Consider the following 14,258-nt stretch of genomic DNA (forward strand, 5'->3'; position numbering starts at 1 on the left):
TAAACACTGAATTCACAACAGAATTTCCAAAGAATGGATATCATATAGATTGATATGTTCACTGCCTACTGTATTACAAGGAAATAGCTGCTTGGGCCTTCCCTCAGAGCTTATAGGAGGGAGAGGAACATATCAACAAGCAACAAGCGTCACAGTGACTAGTGTGGTGGTAGGGGACATTCAGGAAGCTGTGGAGAATTATATCAGGAGTACATAACCACTTGCCAGGGGCAAGAACCAAGGCAGCCTTCTGTTCTAAGCTGTAGCCTGAAGGATGAACATGAGTTAGTGGAGGGAGGCAGGAGACACAGCCCCAGTGAAGTCACTGGGGAAAGTTTTAATAAAGAAACCGTGAGAAGCTCAGGGTGGCCAAAACACAGAAATTTGAAGGTGAAGTTAGGGAGTGATTACAAATTAGCTGGAGAGATAGGGAGGAGTCCAATTATCAGGTACCTTGTATGCTGTGTTTATGACTTTTAAAGTAACCCCACAGACAAGAAGAAGCAAGAGAGTGCTGTGGCTATAGTTGTGTTTCAGAAGCGCACCCTGCTTGTGGTATGGAGGACAGATTGGGCAGACACAGGTGGCTGCTCTGATGATCCAGGACAGAGACAATGGCTTAGCCCAGGATAGGATGAACCAGGAAGATATTTAAGAGTAAAACTGGCACAACTGGAGAGTCAATTGGAAGTAAGGGAGGTGGAGGTAGAAAGGAAAGGAGGATAGAGGATGATATGGCTGGAATTCTAGTGGTGCCAACCTAATGTAAAGAAGCCAAGAAGCTCTAGATTGGGAGAACACTGACCACAACCAGGGGAGTTGCAGGGCTTGTGGGCTTATGAATCTAAACCCATGACGAGTCCAGCAGACAGCCAGGAGGATAGGTCTGCAGGTAGAAATAGACTTGAGTGTCATCGTGACACAGATGGATTTACAGCAGAAGAGTGGTTGGACAGCATGTGAATGAGAAGAGGACCCTGAGGAGCATCCACATTTAAGAAGTGGGCAGAGCAGACCAGGAACTCTGAACCAGAAAGGAAAAAGGAAAACTAGAAAAGCATGATGCCTGAGGAGACTGAGGTAGGCTACTTCCAAGCAGAAGTCCAACAGACAGGGCATACAAACACAAGCCTGAAAATTGAATATTGACCTCAGTGACCTCAACACATGGAGACTGCAGCCCAACTCCAGTGATCTGAGGTTGAAGGGAGAAGCTTGGGGACAGTGGCTGTAGATATTCATGTGGGTACAGTGACGAAGGTTATACATAGAACACTGTGCAGTGGGCATGGTTTTTTTTCTAAGATTAGCAAGATGTGAGCCTGTTTGCATACTCCTGAGGAGGATTTGGTGGCAGCAGGAAGGCTGAAAATGCAGAAAGAGAGGAATAAAGGGCAGGATGGAGTCCCTTGGGCTGCGAGCAATTAGGGGGGCTAGAGCCCAGGAAGTCTGCAGGTGAGAATGTCACCTCTCCCACTGTCCCTGCAGGAAATGGTGTCCATAGTATAGGTGATAGGCAGCTGAGCAAACTATTGCCTCATGACTTGTGTTCTTTCCAGGAAGCTGGGAGACTAGGTTACTAGAAGTAAAAAGCCTTTGACAGAATTCTAATTTGAGAAAAGTGTGAGGTGTTTTAAATAGTCACTACAGAGCAGAATTTCCTGGGCACATGAGGGATCAGCAGATAATGTGCCCCATGACGCCTTTTCTGCCCTTCTGACAACAGCCCGGCACAGGGCAGATATACCATCTACCCACTCTAGTTCCTAACCACTTGGGATTTACCAAGCACATGTGACCAGATGACAGTGGAACAGAATTGAAGATATTAAGAGAAGTTGATGAAATAGATCTTTGGGGACCCTAAAGTTGACTTGAAAAGTGAGAACAAACAGAAGGGAATGGAAGGACAGGAAGAAGAGAAGCAAAGAGGCAGTAATCTAAACATCCCAGTGATGGAGCTTGAACTCCCAACTATGAGTATTTCCTTAGGGAATCCCAGCTCACTCCATACCCTTTTCTGCTCATTGAGTACAAAACTAATCTTGACTCACTCCTCCTTGCCAACAGCCCCTCATGGGACAATTATAATAAGGTCAGGTGAGTAATGCTTCGCTGAGACATAAGGTTCTGTGGGACAGGTTTGAAGGGGTGCATTCTTTTTAAGGTCTTAGAAAACACAAACGTTTGTTTGTTTGTTTGTTTGTTTGTTTTACTGATCTCCTGTGGTTGTGAGCAGCCCACTCCCTCCCAGGAGAAGGTGTGATGTGTTCATCCACCAGGAAGGAGCTTCTAACACAGGGCTTGGGACTCCCCATCCTAGCCAAGAGGCTCTAGTTAATAGCCCCCAAAGAAATGTTTTCTGAGCCTTGATAATCATTTTCAGCGAAAGGTAAGTAACAATGATAGAAATACTAATATGTTCTCTTTTTCCATTTTTTCTCTAGAGGGGCTGAACTTTTCCAGGCCACAATTGTAAAGGCTGTAAAGGCAAGGATTGAGGAAGAGAAAAAGTCAATGGATCAGCTAAAAAGGCAGTAAGGAGGCTTGATCTTATCTCCTTCTCCTTTCCTTTTAATTGTGGTTTGTCAGTTCTCATTCAGCTGGCTCTCGTGTCCCATTAGCCTGAAAAACCCATTGGTGTTAACATTTACAACTTCCGGGTATGTGCTCTGTGTCAGGGCAGTGGCCTATGCCCACTGGACTGAACGTGGAAGTAGTTTATTTATTTTTTTAAATAAATGAGAGACACAGGCAGAGGGAGAAGCAGGCTCCATTCAGGCAGCCTGATGTGGGACTCCATCCTGGGACTCCAGGATCACACCTTGGGCCGAAGGCAGGCACTTAACGCTGAGCCAGCCAGGCGCCCTGTGGAAGTAATTTAAAAGAAAGAGAGCTGCAATGTGGTAGAAAGGGGAGCCACGTCGGACAAGACCAATGTCTAGTCTTGGCTCAGTGGTTTACTCTAGAACTGTGATTAAGTCAGTCTGATTCTCTGAACTTCAGCTTTCTGTTTTAAATTGGGGCTCACAATTCTACCTGGGTTTTTATAAAGATCAAATGCGTATGAATGAGACAGGGTCTTTCCCCATCCTATTCAGTTGAAGTAAATGTTTATTATATCTGTGGATTAAGGGAATAAATACAAAGTCCTAGCTTTGGAAGGATCTCTAAAGATATTATAATACAGACTCTCTGGGAAGAAACTCATGATCCATGACATTAGATGACTTAAAATCCACAACATACTAGAGATGGCACTAGAAATACAACCCCTGTTTTCCTGTATTCAGTTTAAGACCTTTTTTTCTACTGCCATGCTCTGGATAAACCAAGTAATGGACTGAATTTCTGGGAGATTTGAGAATTTTTCTTCAAATTAGTTAATTTTTAAAATAGCCCTTGAAATAAATTTTCTTTGAGTGACATTTTTAGCAGTAAATGTAACTTCTGAGGATTGGTAACCCTTCATTTGGGGGCTGGGTTTAAGAGCTGATGGCCACAGAGTTCAAAACCTAGCCACTTTCTCCAGGAAAGCAGAGAATTCATCACCCTGCCAAGAAAATTCCCCAAGTTTTCTGAGATTCCTTCATTCCATTCTGGTCTCATTTCCCAGCTCCTTTCCCCATGCAAAAAATGTTTGCTACCATAAGTTATATCATCCCATGGCCTGGTTATTTCCACAATCAAAGATATGAGGTATATAAACTGTTATATAAGCAGTTATGGCATAACTGTTGCTGTTGTTGTTTCTGGTTATCTACATCAGGTCTAGACAAGTAACAAATTTGGACCCATATTTAGAATGAGTTCCTACTTACCCGTTAGGGAGATTTGTTACTACTATTCACTTCACTGAGTTTTTCCATTTGTTTAAGAATACATCTTCTTAGGTGACAGAAAGTCAGAATATAAAAGAATGAAGGTAATAGCCATTGCAAAAGAGAAGCTGAAAGTGTTGTTTAGGCTGCAGGAAACAGAAATGGCAGTTAGTCTGCTTAATAACTTGAGCAGAATTTTTAAAAATTAAATTAAGAAATGGAACACTGCAGGAGGGCAGGTCTGGGAAGTAGAGTTCAGCATTGTAGTTTCTGAAGAGTTGGGCTTCCTGAATAAGCAGACAAAATAAGTCACTAACTCAATAATTAAAGATGCAATAATACATTTTTCTAGAACTGATAAGAGATTGGATTTGAAATAGAGAAGAGTCATGTGGTCCACTAGAATACTTGTGAACATCTGGGGAGTAACTTGCTTTTTATAAAACAATTCTCACACTTTTATACCTTTACATTTGATCTTCACAACTATGTGAGATAGAGTTCTTATTTTTAAAAATTGCAAGAACAAGGATTGTTTAAAATGGCTATGGTACAGGGTGTCAGTGGACATAAAGTATTGCATATCAAATCTTAGCATAATTATGATCATATTAGTAAAATTAACATCTATATAGAGCAAAATAATATGCACACACACACACACACACATATAGACATCCCAAGGAGATGCTTGTTGCTGATTAAAAAAAAAAACATTCACAAATCCCAAATATTGGCCACTTTGTCTATGATTTTACCTACATATCTACAAATGTAAGGCCAAACTGACCATGTGATAACTGTGGGTGCATTCTTGGCATTGCTGCTATTTTATTTTACAGGATGGATCGCATTAAAGCCAGGCAACAGAAATACAAAAAGGGTAAGGAGAGGATGCTGAGCTTGACCCAGGAATCAGGGGAAGGCCAAGACATCCAAAAACTCTCTGAAGAGGATGATGAAAGTATGTCGAGCATTTCCCTCTTGTTCAAGTAGCTTGACATTGAATGATAGCATGATGATGGGTAGGGCTGTAAAATAACATTCTCACTCTGTGAATATTATCAATGTTTTTTTTTTTTAACTTAGCAAGTTTTATCTTCTGATTGTGAATGAGATGCATGTATGTGTTTCATAAAGGACCTATTTAGTGACTTCATGATTTTACGAGTACTTCCTCTTCAGCAAAGCAATTTTAATCAATTCATAACCTAGCTTTTGTTTCACAAAGATGTGTTTCTGAAGAAAATGAGCATGAATTTGTTTGATTTATTCCTTTAGGGAAGATATTTCAAATACAGAATCTACTATTATCTTTGATTTCTATAAATTTTATATAAAAAAACAGTATGTATACATATTTTATGTGGCATCTGAATAATGGTAGTTAGGATATCCTTCAATTATTATCTATTCCAATGAAACTGAAACTGAATATATATTTATTATATCTGATTATAGATTTATTATATCCAATTAAATTTAAAAGGTCTTCTTATAAATGTTTGCATGCTTTTTTGTTTGAAGGGAATGGAGAAATAATGCATGGTATTTTCCAGTGCATAGCATCTATTAAACACCAATAAATTTGTATTTTTTCACCCATGCTTTAAATAATCACAAGGAAATTTCTGGTTATTGGAATATATGCTTTTTTACAAATTATTTGTCCCTAAATTGTTTTATGAAATTTTTATATAAGATAAGATGCTTCTTATCTGTTAATTCAATGACGAATTCAATGTGAGATGCTTTTTTGAGAGATAATCCCTTCTTTTTGATGTTTCTTTATATGCCCTCCAGTACTAAAAACAAAGTGAAATTGTGGCATAATGTTCATAGAACACTTAGTATTTGCCTTGTGAAATCAACTGTTCATTTGTGTAAACATTCCAGATTCAATATAGTTCCTTTCCCTGACCTCTGATGTACTTTTGCAACTTGTCTAGATTTTGACAATTGAGTTGTTAAAGCGTGGTTTTCAAAATTTGTTTTCTCACTTCTAAGAATTAATATTTGGACATATTTTATTTTAGGAGAAGCAGACAAACAGAAAGCCAAGGGCAAAAAAAAGCAGTGGTGGCGGCCTTGGGTTGATCATGCTTCCAGTAGGTTTCCTTGATCCTCTTACAATTTCATCGATTCTAATCCTTATATCCTTGACCAGAATTCAGGCGTCCCCATGACCTGTGTGTTCCATGCATGGTTTGATCCTTGTGACTTGATAGGGGGTCAGAGTGTAGGAAAATTGTGATGTGAGTGGGTCTCTGGGCCCTGGAAATGGAATCTTCCAGAGAAGTCAACCAGTTACCATGCTGGCTGAAGAAAGCCCAGCAATGTGGCTGACACACTCCTGAGCACCATTTATGGGCTCAGAAAGGGAAGAAGAATTTCTAATATTTTATCTAATTCTGAGGTCTAGAGCTCTGCTGATATGTATTTGTTTTATGGCTGAAAACCCTTATTAAAATGAGTTTTGGCTCCTCCTGGGAGAATAATCATTAGGTTCAAAGTGTTTGTGACCCTCTTTGTAAGGCACTAGGCATGGATGCCAATGAGTCTCTCCTTCCCTCATCCCCCAGAGCTTTGATTTTATTTGCATGTAAGGTTTTTTGGCAATTTATTGAATACAAAGAAGAGGATCACTTAAAGTGCATTCACTTTCTCACTCTGCCTCTTCCCCAGTTTCTAAAGGCTCTCAAATTACACTCCAGATCCAAAACCCAGCATGTGGCACAGTTGCAGTGCAGCTGGCAAACAGCTATGACCAATTAAGAGCAAAGGTGGACAACAGGTTTTGAAAAGCAGAGCTTCGCAGTCACATAGGATTATTGTGTTTCCCTCCTGATCATAAAAAGGAATGAGGAATTACAGAACTCAGTGCCTGTATTTGTTCTGCTTAGCAAAGGAAATATCACTCACTATTGGCCAATGGATGGTCTTAACAATGGAATGACCCATTTCAATCTGACCCTCCTTACATTTGTTAGACTGTTGAATAATTATTATTTCACACATTACTTATAAAATATTCAGGCTTTTATGCCTTATCCTGCGGTTCAGTAACTGTAGCTAATGTGATCAGATAGGGAATATCCTTGACACCCACTATCTCACAAAATGGTAGGAGAGACTCTACTAACAGGATCTTCAGAATCACTAGAAAATCAAATCGATCAGAATCTTGTGCCATGCCTAATTCTTGGCAGCACTGAGATATGGTATTGGCTTCTCTCACCCCAAAATTAATTTTTTAAATCAGCAAGCCATTTTCAGAAACTATTATACAAAATTTGCTCAGTATACCTGGATGTAACTAAACTTAACCCCAAATATTGAATTCTAGCATTATGAGAGGAAAAAAAAAAAAGATCCATGAGTTTTAAAGAGTTTTGTTTATTTTGCTGCCGAGTCAAAAGACAAAGATTCAGGTCAAAATTCTGTGTGACTCTTTATTGTTCATTGGCCATGTTCATCATGCTAACAGTCCAATAATGCAGCACACTATAAGCCTATTTCTATCAAGTCACAAGTAAACTGTGCCTATCTTTCTGTTTTTAAAGGGACCTTTGCTAGTTTAGACAGACCTATCCATTTCAAAATTGTGTCATAATGTTTTCTCTTTCACCTGGGGTGAATCCCCATTGCAATCATAGTTGTTTTTCCTTTTCTCATCTAAACTTTGCATTTTGGAAGGAATTGGATATGGTCTTTGATAATAATCTTTCAAGTTGGTAATAATTTAAATAACTTCTTATGAAGGTTATTGACTTTAGTTTTCTGATTCATTTCACCCTCATTATATCAAGTTCTTAAACACTGGTATTAAATTAAACGTGCCTCGTTACAACACCTCTTGGTGCAATAATGCAGGAATGTGTGTAATTCATAGTTTGGAATCAGATTCTGACTATGGTGTTAACATTTTTCAGCAAAACGTGTTTCCATTTACAAGCTTGTGAGGAAAGGAAAGGAATGAATATGTGTATTATTTTTAAGACCACTATGAGTTCCAAAATTTATCTTTAGATCTGGAAGCACTTCATTAAAAGCTCTTATTTTGATCTCATGAGTCATTGGGCTTTCAAATAGATATTTCATACAGGTGTGGAGTATGAGAATATGCGTAGTTGGAATACCCTTGTGCAAGTCTATTGATGATACAATAATATCGCTATGTTGTTCCTATTACTGGCAAGCAGTCAGGATCTTAACGTAGTCTGTAGGTGGCAAACCTTCCACTTCCATACCTATGTGCACACATACGATTGCATTATTGCTGTTCAATGATACCTTCCATTCGAGGATAGTATGTCTTCGTGCCAATTCAGTACTGCCTAAAGCAGTAACAAGCCTCACTTCATTGTTAAATATTGGAAATCAAGGTCCAGCTTTCTGGGGATACAGGTGGTAGGATTTTTAAAAGTTATTTCCACGCTCAGTTCAGCAATAATGTCAATATCCATGATATGTTCATGGACACAGCCTGGAGGCAGGATCTCTCTCTGAACTAACAAATGTATATGCAGGAGCTTCTTGACTTATTAGCAGATAGCACTAAAGAAAATATGCTCTGTGGTTTTCCTACTTTTATTTCAATAACATTTTGTAAAAGGAGACTTACCTAAACATCTCCTGCTTTTTTTAATGTGTCAATTCTACTCATACAAATTAATAATTTTTTAAACGATCAAATCAGTGTTGTGACCGCTTGAGATGAAAACTTGTTTGGGCTCCCTGTGTCCACAGGAGTAAAAGTTATAGAAGGTATGATTGAATACAGTTTAAGCTATGGTTGATTTTAGAGCCTATAATGAGGGTAAAATGCTCAATCCTGTAATATTCTGTTTTTACCAAATGACCATGTGACATCAAGTTGATGTAACTTTCCTGCAAATGTCTGAGCTTATATGAAGGCATTACTTTAATGGTCTTCCTCACTGTCAAATGTAATGCTATAACTTTGGTTTGTTCTTGCTTATTCTTACCTTATGTTGTATTGCATTTATTCCCTCGGGCCTGGACCCAGTATTCTGGGCCTGGTTCTTTCTTCAGAATAAAAGTAACGAATTACAGTGCTTCTGTTCAAGGATATAAGGCCCAATTCATTCACTCTGCATCTTCACGGATGGAGGCTTCAGATACTTCTGAAATCATGGGCAAAATTATCTACCTTTTGACCATGTTTAGTGATATTCAAGCAACTAATTTTAAACAAGCCAAGGTTTTCCATTACCTTACAATGTATGAATCCAAAAGATAACCAAAGACATCATGTTATGTCATCCAAAAGACACCTCAGCATTTGAAAACTTGAATATAACTTGAAACTACTCGTATTTTTTCCTGCAATGATGGTACAGTTCTTGTAGCATCAGAAATGTATATGCTGGGTCTCTTTTCCCTGATAAAATAATGCTTAAACCGATAAAGATTGGATTCTCAAATTTCTTTAAATCTCTGGACATTTCCGCTTTCTCTGCTCCTGACTTTTAACACAGCAATATGTTCTTGCAGGGAAAATATCAGGCAAGACAAGGACAATCCGTACTGTTTGTGCTTTGTGTCTTATGGTCAATACGGTTCTCCTCACATTTCAGTAAACAACTGGAGCTCCTTGTTGACCTGAAGCCTAATAGTGCTAAACCTTATGGACCCTGTCTGCCATGCCTCAGTCTGTCCCATGCTATGTGTAGAAACAGCCAGAGTGGTGGTGGTGGTGTTTTGTGGTTGTATTCTTTTTTTAATATAACCTGCCCATTCCCTCCTCATGGCAATGTGTTTGTTGTTGTTGTTTTAATTCTTTCAAATGTCTTGCCATATATGTCATGTCCCTTGTGTCACGTGTGGAGGAACCAGGTCTGCACAGTATAAAGTGAAGTAGAAGTTGGTGATGCTGATTCTCGGTTCTGAATCAACCTGATTGGCATGTCTACGACACACTCGACCCATTCAGACAACACCAAGTCCTCCACTTCACTTTGGCCTCGTCTAAAGGACCCAAATTGCTGAATTGTCTGAATTGTGAAACTCTAACAGTTTTCCATCCATGATTTTGGCCATCTTGGTAACAAAACTGGTTGCTACAGAGTTCACCTGATGTGTCTGTATAAAATTTACAACAAAGAGGAGAGAAACTATCAGATGAACCCAGTAGTGGCCAGTTTTCTTACGTTGCATAGACAAGGCCTTGTGCTCTGTAGACCCAACCATGCCAACACCATGTAGTGTTAGTCCAGAATGAGTTCTCTTCATCTCTTGTTTTTTTCTTCCCTACCAACATCTCTTGCTGTGGTCTCTTGTGGACAATTTATATATCTTGGGGGGGGGGGGCGGAATTTCATTAATAAGCCCTTAATTATCTCATATGTTTTTCAAGAAATAAGTAAATATTTTGTTTTACTTAGTGGTCAGGAGTGGAGATTATTATTTGTTTGAAACGGATAGTGAAGAGGAAGAAGAAGAAGAATTAAAAAAGGAAGATGAAGAACCTCCGAGAAGGTCAGCTTTCCAGGTAATTATGGGAAAACCATGTCCTCTGCTAGTTGAAGAGCTTTTCTTTCCAGCAGACCTTGATTGTAGGTCTAGTCTTCGTCCGCTGTGTTCATGTGTAACAGCTTCCAGAAGCTTCTGATTTATATCTGAAATTGTTTATTCATTAAACTGTAATGCTGCTTGCTCTCAGCATTGGTATAATTATTGCAAGAACACTGTTCCCATGAGATCTTCATTCACTCACATCAAAAAAAATCTTCTGATGCTATAAACAAAAAATAAAGCTTCCCTGGGTGAACTTTATTTTTCTGTTACATGTAGAAGGTGAAGAAGACTTCGTTAGCATCGCTTCGGATCACTTGAGTGGACTTATATTTTGATATGTGAAATAGTTGATCATAAAAATAAAGCATTTGCTTTGTTTTTCAAACAAATGGTCATTTAAATGTCATTTCAAATTTTGAAAATCCACTTCATTTGTGTTGCTAAAGATTTGAGAATTTATTGAAATCCCAAAAATAGCTGGCACAGTTCTGATTTTTTTTTTCAGCTTAATTGCCTTTCCTTTTCAGAACCTGCCATATCATTCTTGGTTACATAGCTCACCAGCCCAGTATGATGTATCCAGTGAATGTCTAATCAATGCTTTATAACTCTACTGGTCAGTAGAGCTACATATGGGGTGCAAGCTTGGTATATATTTCTTTTATGAAGTAGTCACATGTTAAGACTGTTATTTCTCAGTTGTTATACTCTAAGACACATAGATAGAGTGATACCCATCAAGCCACAGGATGGGTCCATGGAAAGGTCATTGTTGCTTTGCTGGCCAGGTCTTCTCAGGCTGGAAGGTGAATACATTCACCCCTGTATTCCCAATGAAATTAAAGAACTAAATTATTTATGGAGACACATTGCTCTGATGCTTCCTCACTAGCCCCATCACTACCTGAATGTGTTTCTTGAAGATGGTGTCTGTGTGCATGTATGGGCCTGGCTTGTCAAATACTAATGACTTGTTTATTTTTATTCTAATGAGTTTTCTTATAACCATCACTCATCGTTCAGCAAAGGAGAAAACATGATCATCCTCGCCATGTTTATGGATTATATGCAATGACTATTTTCCTTATTCCTAACCTACAAGCAAAGCACATTTTACTCTAGCTTCAGTCATTGGCACGTTTTAACCTACTTGATGTAATTGTAGAGACAAACTCATACTGACATCATATATTAAATTATTAGTCTTTGGTGTTTTTCTACTAATCACTCTTGCTTTGTCCTTCTTTGTAGAGAGCTATTGGGAAGTTTGCGTCGGCCATTTTAGCCTTGCCAAAGTCTGTCATTAAACTTCCCAAAACTATTCTTCAGTATTTAATCAGAGCTGCAAAGGTATTTGATGTTTCACTGACATGTGGTGTGTGACTCTCCGCTCCGTAGAACTTTAGACAAGCAGATCCTTGTTGGCCTACACCTGCATTTTCCCTGTTCTATAGATCGTACAATGGAGGAAGTAGAAGAACTTAAAATAGTAGGCAAAGCTTTCCAAGGAGAGTTTTGAGAAGCCAAATTTCCAATTATTTGATTCTTGGTCTTCACATGGCACCACAGCCTATCGAAATATAGAGAGAGAAAATGCAGATAAACGTCTACTCTGTCCTTCTTGTAGTTTTGCCTAAGTCACGTCTCATTTTAAAAGGGTCACATCTGGTTGCATGTGTCAGTCCTGATGTGTTACACGTGTGATCATTGTCCTCAGAAAGCTGGTCAAATTATGAATGAGCTAATAAAAGACTCATTTGACCCCATTTCCTTGTTGGTTTCCCATCCAAGTCTCCATCTTCCCTGAATTTGGTATCGTCTTCCATTTACTCTTCTGATTTTGATACAAACCCTCATGAAGCGGTGTTGCCGTGAAAGATCTGTGTAGTTTTTCACTCCCATGTCACCTCAGATAGTGCAGAATAAACTGTGAAAAAGCTGTGTGTCGATTAATCTAATGCACAACAAACATTACCCAGCTACCTATGCTGTAGTCACTCATTACTGAAAATCATAAATAATGAATTACTGTTCATGTACTTTATAGAAAGCTGGTTCTGTTGACTTAATCTGGGGCAGGCATTTGAACTCTTAGGTCTTTATGCTCACATGTTAAGCAAGTGTTTGGATACTGAGGGAGACCAACATTTTTTCCATGTCACCTGGGATCTTATTTAAATGCAGGTTCTGTCAATGAAGCAGGTCCTGTGGCACTTACAATTCTGTAATGCTCTTGAACTCCCAGAGGAAGGGCAGCTGCTGGTCCATTCTGAGTAGGGAAATCTAAACTTCTGGTTCCTCTCATGTTTAAAATGCCAGGAGTCTGAAAGTTCATTTAATATTCAAGGTATTCACTTCCTTAGGATTGTTTTTCTTTTCCCTTTTATGACTACCATATAAGTCTCTCCATTCATATTTATGAGTTTATATGAAAGATTGCAATGTAATTATCAAACAAAGGAGCACCTGGGTGGCTCAGTTAGTTTAGCTTCTGGCTGTTGAATTCAGCTCAGGCTTAGGTCATGAGATGAAGCCCTGTGTGCAGCTCTGCACTGGGTAGGGAGCCTGCTTAAGATTCTCTCTCTCCCTTTCCCTCTGCCTCCTGTGCACCTCCACCAGCTCCCTCCCTAAAAAAAAAAAAAAAAAAAAAAAAAATTAAAATTAAAATAAAAAAAAAATGAAACTAAAATTAAAATTAAAATTAAAATAAAAAAATTAAAACAGAAATAAAATAACTTCTTACAGACAACATAAAGTTCTGGGTCACACCTGAATTAAATGAGAGTTTATTAAATTTAACAAATTTCAGTGAAGAATCTCCATCCACTTTAGTAAAAGTCTCTCCTGTTTTAAAAACTAAATGCCTTATGCATTGTATATTTTCAGTAAGATGAACCTCATTTCCCACTAGCACTGAGAACTTCCAGTAAGAAACTTCTATTTCTTGACTCAGTAAGAATTGGGATCTTTCCTCCCACTTTGTTATCACCATTTCTTGAAACAGTCAGACTGACCCTCTATCAAATATTCCAGTCGCTATATAGGGTTTGAAGTTCCAAACATCAGCATTAAGAAAATTTACCTACAAATAGGGACTCCTCATAGGATTTTCTTCCCTTCTTTTGTTCCCCCTTATTTGAATTATGTAAATTCTCATCTCAGTGAGAAAACACTGATGGACTTAATCATTTAGGGATCATAGGTAGAACCAGGGGATTCCTTTTCATAAGACAAAAGCTGAATGGCACTCACCCTCCTGCAAGACTTCTGCCATCCTGTCCTAAATGCCCCTTCTCCTTCTAGCCTACCCTCCCCATTTTTTTCCAGAACAAAAGAATGCCTCCAACTTGTGTACCTAATACCCTCACAAATCCTGAGTTACTTTTTTATTTTCTATTTTGGGGATTCTGGCATTATCTAGAAGTAATATTGTCATAACCCCTTTTTTTAAAGGAATTGTCATCATCTGTTGCTCTTAAAGGTGAAAATTTCTTGTGTTTAGCAGTTCAGATTGTTTTAAAAGAATCAATATTTTGCTCAAGCAAGTTTGCTTATGAATGTACTAAACGTCAAAAATATTCTTTTTGGGAGGTGGCAGGTTTAATAAGCAAAGGACCTGACATACATGGCAAAGATACTCTTGATGGAACGCCCAATTAGCATGCTCAATACATATCTACCATAAGTTCCTTCATTTGATGTTTCTCCTTCCAGTGTCAGTTCATCTTCTCATTTTCCAAAAAAACTTTTTTGGCATAAAATAAGATTATTTTTTGCCTCCTTGGTTTATTATTCCGAAATAATACAGATGTTCCATTCACATTAATTGCCCGTAGGACTCAGATTTCTACCAGTGAAATAAAAGCAGTGTTCTTCCTTTGTCACCTATGACCTTTA

General features: G+C 38.4%; 1 protein-coding gene across 5 annotated transcripts in view; it reads left to right on the top strand.

Moving 5' to 3' along the window:
* Positions 1 to 14,258, top strand: part of PIEZO2 (piezo type mechanosensitive ion channel component 2) — a 442,052-nt gene that overhangs the window by 376,970 nt on the left and 50,824 nt on the right. For 3 of the 5 annotated variants that reach the window (XM_077899943.1, XM_077899940.1, XM_077899941.1), the window contains 4 exons: positions 2,448 to 2,537; positions 4,664 to 4,785; positions 5,858 to 5,929; positions 10,229 to 10,335. In XM_077899943.1, the coding sequence (XP_077756069.1) occupies positions 2,448 to 2,537; positions 4,664 to 4,785; positions 5,858 to 5,929; positions 10,229 to 10,335 (391 nt within the window). Of the gene's footprint in view, positions 1 to 2,447; positions 2,538 to 4,663; positions 4,786 to 5,857; positions 5,930 to 10,228; positions 10,336 to 11,612; positions 11,712 to 14,258 lie in introns of all 5 variants that reach the window. The other 2 variants (XM_077899942.1, XM_077899939.1) reach the window with 1 other exon arrangement.

Source organism: Canis aureus, chromosome 6, assembly GCF_053574225.1.
Source record: "Canis aureus isolate CA01 chromosome 6, VMU_Caureus_v.1.0, whole genome shotgun sequence".
Lineage (NCBI taxonomy): Eukaryota > Metazoa > Chordata > Mammalia > Carnivora > Canidae > Canis > Canis aureus.